Source organism: Gracilinanus agilis, chromosome 3 (assembly GCF_016433145.1).
Source record: "Gracilinanus agilis isolate LMUSP501 chromosome 3, AgileGrace, whole genome shotgun sequence".
Classification (NCBI taxonomy): Eukaryota; Metazoa; Chordata; class Mammalia; order Didelphimorphia; family Didelphidae; genus Gracilinanus; species Gracilinanus agilis.
Window position 1 is genome coordinate 603,467,431 of NC_058132.1, and position 6,606 is coordinate 603,474,036.

General features: G+C 36.5%; 1 protein-coding gene across 1 annotated transcript; it reads right to left on the bottom strand.

Moving 5' to 3' along the window:
• Positions 1–2,773: 2,773 nt before the first annotated feature.
• LOC123240109 (gamma-crystallin D-like) lies at positions 2,774–6,085 on the bottom strand. The gene is given in 4 exon segments (XM_044667501.1): positions 2,774–3,046; positions 5,657–5,899; positions 5,997–6,025; positions 6,028–6,085. Coding segments are annotated over 4 exon segments (603 nt in total).
• Positions 6,086–6,606: the final 521 nt, after the last annotated feature.

Genomic DNA, 6,606 nt, shown 5'->3' on the forward strand with positions numbered 1-6,606 from the left:
CCCCAACTATTTCTTTGAAGAAGTGGGAGGTTCACAGGTCTGGACTATTGCTTACATTTTCAAAATTTTTTTTTGTTCTTTTTCTTAAAAAATGTTATATGGGATAGCTCACCAGAAGGGCATTGAAAAGGATACTGTGGGAAATTTAGGCAATGTTAAAAGAAAACATGCCATTCAAATTATTTTTTGAAAAAAAGAGTAGTGTATGATTTATCAAAATGGAATCTAACCTACTTTTTCTGTCATCTTCAATTATGGTCCAATTCATTGTATACAACAATATCTGATCTAATATATGTTTGATAGACCATTATAGGTAGTCTATCAAACCTTATGTCATAGTGTAAACAATAGCTAATTCTTCATTCACTTCCTGTGAGGATTATTAGGTGGAACCTTTGTTGAGTAAGGCACTATTCTTTTCTGAATATTTGTGTGTGTGTGTGTGTGTGTGTGTGTGTGTGTGTGTTTTAAAGGAATTTGTATGGTTTATGTTAATTTTAAAAAATAATCTATAGGATGCTGTTTGAGGAAATATGGCAATATGGAAAGAGCACTAGTCTTGGAGATTGAGTCCCTTGATCATAAGGGGCTCAGAGATATGCAAAATACAAAGAGATTAATCACTAAATATGATACTATTATTCCAAAGTGAATACTTAATACTTAGTTAATATAAAGTGGATAAGACCTAGAATAATCTGAAGATGACTGATTGTAAAGTCAAATTTGAACAAAGGGTATTGTGACATTTAATAACTTGGGTTTTAAGTTTAAGGTCAAAGTTCTATTTAATGCTTACCTATTTCTTGAAACTTTCAATTTCATGGGGCTCTGATCACCCATTAGCTTTTGTGTCTAGTTATAACTAGTTATATAGCTGCTTTTATTGTTTTAGTAGAGTATTTATTTTCTTAAATATTTTCATTGACATAAAATATAGCTTAGTGTAATGTATAGAGCACTGAACTTGGAGTTAGGAGACAAGGGTTTCCATCATACTCCACAAAATTACTAGTTTTGTGGTCATATACAAGGCACTACTTCTCACTGCCTCAGTTTCCTCATTTGTAAAATGAATATAATCATATTTGTATTGTCTACTTCCCAGGTAGCACTTTGAAAATCTTGAATTGTTATATAAACATAAATTTAAAAATATTTTCTCTTCCTCCATTATACTCTGTTTTCTAAGGACTTGGACTTTATCTTCTCCTTCCTTCACTTGTCCTTTCTTTGTCTATGGCCTAAAACTATATTTTGTACATGTGAGTGCCAATAAACCTTGCTGCCCAATGCATATAATTATTTAAACCCCTAACTGTTTTTTGGGGTATAAAATGATGGCTGACTTTATACTTATCAAGATTTGATTGGAGACAAGATTTCAGATGAATAGCTGTACTGGGATTTTAAATATTGGTGGTTCTTTAAAAAGGTGTTATTTCTAGGTGTCTGAACTTCTTGGTTGGAAATGTAACAGATAGTAAATTGTTCTATGCCATGGGTCTAAGACATGTGTTCAAGGTTTGGCTGATTCTTGTTTAAACAATGTCAATACTTCCCCCCCACACACACACACACTTTTTTTTTTTTAATGAGAGCACAGTTCTTCCATGTTTGGAAAGACTTCCAAGTTGAATTATCTTATTAGGATTACTACTATAGAAGAAAACTTTACAGTCCTGATGTTGTTAACAGTTTTCATGTATAATTTATTTTTCCTGAAGGGCATTCTGGTAGTTTATTCCCATTAATTTAGCCATTATAACTACTATTAGTTATAGAAGGGGTCATTTTCCTTATTTGACAGTGTTTGGATTTTTAAATATATAAAAAAGTTTTGCATCCCATATTAAATCTTGTAAAGGTTATTTATTGTAATTCTTTGTGGATGATTCAACTTTCCAGTTTCTAATCCTTTTAAGCACTCATCAGTCCCTTATTCTGGCCTTTATCATGGGTGACTTCCCAGGTATCTAGTTCTTTCCTGGGGTTAACATTTAGGTTAAATTTAGATAATCTTTTCTTCTTCACTCTACTATATCTTGTATGCATTCTTATTATAGAGGGCTGATTTTGGATTTGATCAGTCTAATATCCTGTTAACCTAGATGACAAAATTAAAAATTGTGGCCAATGGAGAATGAATTGACTGGAAAATGAACTAAAATATTCTACTCTATAACTTTGAATCCTGACTATTTTGTTGTCATCTTAATTTAAATTAACTGAAGACCAAAGCATTTCATTGTATACATCTATTTTTTGAGTGAATTTTTCACTTATTGGAAAAGAATAAATATTTTGAGAATTAAAAATAAATTCAAATATAGAATAAAGGCTTTTCTCAGCTATATTATCTTGTGGTTGGAGATTTGCCCTGCTGGGTTCCCATTTATCAGCACTTAAGTAGTCCATAAAAAATCCTATTCCAACGGTTCATTGTGGCAACGAGAAGACTATAAATTCTCAGCATCTATGTCCATGAAGTGAGAACTCTTGCAGGTTTTATGAAGTTGGTAAAACTTCAAGTATATTCCTGACCAGAGCTTAGTGCCTGAGCTTCAAGCACAATCCTGACTAGAGCTTGTACCTCAGTTCAGAGAGGTTCGTTATCAGAAAAGTTGGCTTCTAGGTGATAATTTTTTTTCCCCCTTGGAGATCCACGAAATAACGACATTAAAAAAAGGACAAAAGCCAATTAGTGCCAGAAATACAATCTACATATTTATTTAATTTTTATATTAGTGATAATAATTGGCAATTTTATTTAGTACACATCCATGACTCTTCTCAGAGAACCAACTTTGGCATTCATGGCTCCCCAGTCCATGTATCTCCTGTACTCGCCAGGTCTCAACAGGAACTGTCTTCCTCTATAGTTGGGCATTTCATAGAGGATCCAGCAGCCATCCAAGACATTAAGAGAGTATATTTCATTCAGATGGAAACGATCATGGAGACAAGAGCAGTCATCGGAGAGCTCCATCATTTGACCTTTGTAGTCTTCTCTCTCATACAGCCTCATTCTGTGGGACCCGGTCTGTTGGGGGGAGGAAATAGCAAGAGAAGATGAAAAATAAGCTGAAAAGTGTTATCTGGTTCAGGAAGGAGTCACAAGATTAGCTGTGTCTAACTGGATAAGGTAAGTATTTCTCAAGGATACTCTCTTTCTTGCCCTCAGATATATTGTTTCCCTTTTGTCTATAGCATTGTTTTACCTGGAGTAGCCTTAAAGTTAAGTCTGATTAGGAACCATTGACAGACAGTCAGAAGACCTCTGTCTTCAAAGTTCTTGGGATAAAGCAGAAAAAAAATTAAATACAGGGATGAAATGCTTTTTTTTTTGAGATATTGAAAGCTGCAACCACACGTGCTGCATGTGTAAAGAGGATTACACAGCACAGTTCCTTCTTTCAATTCAATTTAATATTTATCCCCTACTCTGGGACAGGCAGTGCAGTGTAATGAAAAATAAGCAGGCTTTAAAAACAGGAAGACCTTGGCTTAAACCTTAAAAATAAACCACGTGACCCTGGGCGAGCCATTTAATTTCTCAGCATTCTAGGCAAAAATCTCTTGCAGAGGCAGTGCCAATCTATGTTAGAAAAAGTTGTTTCTCCTGGAAGTTCTCTTCATCAAAGAAATCACCAGTCCCGTCACTATTTCCCACAAGGGACTGTTAAAGGTCTGTCGTTTATAAGTGAAAGCTAGTTTTTCTACATTAATAAGATCCATAATGTTTGTTTTTCCTGCTTAAATGAATTATTTCTATTTTTCTTTAGTTAGCCTTAATCTGTTTACATTTTCCAGCTTCAATTTTAAATTTGTTTCTCTAGTGTTCTAATCACCTCCACCTTGTTTAGTATAAATAGCAAACAGAATGAATGTGTTGTTTGCATCAAAAAAAAATTTTTTTTAATTAAAAGTAGGGGGCAACTAGGTGGCTCAATGGATTGAGAGCCAGGCCTAGAGATGAGATTAAAGTTCTGGGTTCAAATTAGGCCTAGCCGTGTGACCCTGGGCAAGTCACAACCCTCATTGCCTAGCCCTTACCACTCTTCTGCCTTGAAACTAATATTCAGAATTGATTCTAAGATGGAAGGTAAGGGTTAAAAAAAAATTCAAAGTAGCACTAGGGTGAGGTACAATATCTATGAATTCCAAATAATAACAGATTTTTTTCCCAGGCTGATGTGAAACTTAATTACTACATTTTAGAAATATGCTCCTTACAGTTCTACATCTATTCTATGACCTAAATTACATTCTCCCATGTCCTTGACAAACACATCACACAAGAATAAATAGCTAAAGTCAAGACACATTGCATTGCTGTTATTTTATCTGGACCCCTTCTTTTGTTTTTCCACCACAAAAGGAAATTAGATGAGTCCAGCAGAATCTGTTTTTTGGTGAATTTAACCCATGACTTAAGTGGCTTTTAGAGGTTTCTAAGTTTAACATGAAAAGCTATGTTATTCTGATGTCTTGGATGCTGTGAGAGCTTCTAATGTTTACTAGCTGGGCGATTGTAGGCAGATCATTTAACTTCTCTAAGGACTGTTTCTTCAATGGCAAAATGAATAGGTTGGATTCATGTCCCTTCCAGTTATAGATCTACAGTGCTACGGGCATGGTGTGAAGCTTATGTTGGGTACTAAAAGGCTCTGCCAGCAGCACCATCTTTCACACATCTCCCCAAGCTAGAAAGACTTTGAGTAAATTGCTTCTGCCATGATGGGGCCAGCCTAGATAAGGTCAGAAAGGCTGAACACTGGTTGAATTTTTTTTGTTGCAGTAACTCATGAAACTATCTACTGAGACATGGTGGGATTGTGATATGCAGCTGTGGAGGAAGTATCCACACCACTAAAACCATCTATCTTTTGCAGCATTTTAAATGAGAAGAATCATCATATTTATATAATTAGAAAAAAGGACCAGTGTTTAATGATTCATAATTCTTCTTTTCAAACACTAAAGGACCTCGAGCAATTCACTGAACCTCTTTATATGGTATAACTGTTGATACCAAAACATCTCCTACTGGTCCCTTTTTTTGGTCATTTGTTTTTGTTTTAATAGGATTGGATTATTTAAGTATTCTATTTCCTCTTTTGTTAATCTAGGCAATTTATATTTTCGTGAATATTCACCCATTTCACCTAGATTGTCATATTTATTGCCGTAAAATTGAGCAAAGCAGTTCTTAAAAATTACCTTAATTTTCTATTCATTAGAGGTGAGGTCACCCTTTTCATTTTTGATACTGTTCATTTCATTCTCTTCTTTTTCAAACACTAAAGAACTGAATCTCTCTATATGGTATAACTGTTGGTATCAAAACGTTTCCTTCTGGTCCCTTTTTTTTTGGTCATTTGTTTTTGTTTTGATAGGATTGGGAGGAAGGGTGTCTACACTAAAGATTTAGAAACACTTCAGAAGCTTCCCCCACTATTCCAATAAGAAGAGGGCAGATTTGATTCTCTTCACAGGCACCTCTCAACTCTAAATCTTTGAGCTTCTGATCCTAACATCCAAGTATCCCCAAACCAGTTCTGAACTCTTATTCTAAGCTGGAAGACATTTCATAAATAGGAAACCCTCGCCTGTGACATTTTCTCATCGACCAGCATGAAATGAAACTCACGTAAGGGATTGTCCGACAGGACCTGATGGAGTCGTTGAAGCCCATCCATTGCTGGTAGTCTGGATACTCTCCTCTTCTCAGGTAATACTGGTACCCAGAGTAATTGGGACGCTCGTAAATCATCCAGCAGCCACTCTCCACACGGATGGAGTTGCAGCGGTTGAAGTAGGATTGGAGGTTAGCGTGGTCACTGCTGCATTCGTAGCAGCGGCCCTGGAAACCCCGGTCCTCGAAGAAGATGATCTACAAATGAACAATGAGCTTATGAAGCATTCAAAGATGCTCTCCATTTGAAAACAACAACGACAACAACTTTAGAGCACCTTCGTGCTTTGCTCACCTTTCCCATGTCTGGTTGGCGGCAGATGAAGAGTTCAGTGTGGAACAGCAGCCGCTGCTTGTATATATAGTGCAGGTCTGTTGCTGCATCTGCAATAACAACACAAAAGAGGCCCAGTGGGGATAGGGAGGGGATTTTCATGTTCTCTTTTTTTTCCTTCTAGTATCAGGGCAGGGGGTTCATTGTCCAATTCCCTCTTGCTTTCTCTGGTACTTTCGAATTGGCCTCGCTTTCCCTCTGAAAGCTATTGAAGTCAGCAGAGCCATTATGGTTCTGGGGACAATGGGCCAGCTTCTCACCCTATGCAGCCATATAGAAATGCATGTTTTCATGAGTGGATGGACTTCATTTAGAGATCTCTCCCTATAGAAACTGCTGAGGCTGAGTTATGTCTGCATTGAGGCTGAGTCAGGAGCAAAAGCCCATGAATGGGCATATTCCTAAATGACTTGGAGGTCTGAGGGGCAGTAGAGAATCCCAAAGAGTTAACTCCTCAATTGGGGATGCAGCATTGTAATTCCTATGGTGAAGATGTGCATTTTGGAGAGTCTAGAAAATGGCACTTGAGAAAACCAGAGGTATGTAAAGTGAATTAGTGAGATTATAAAGG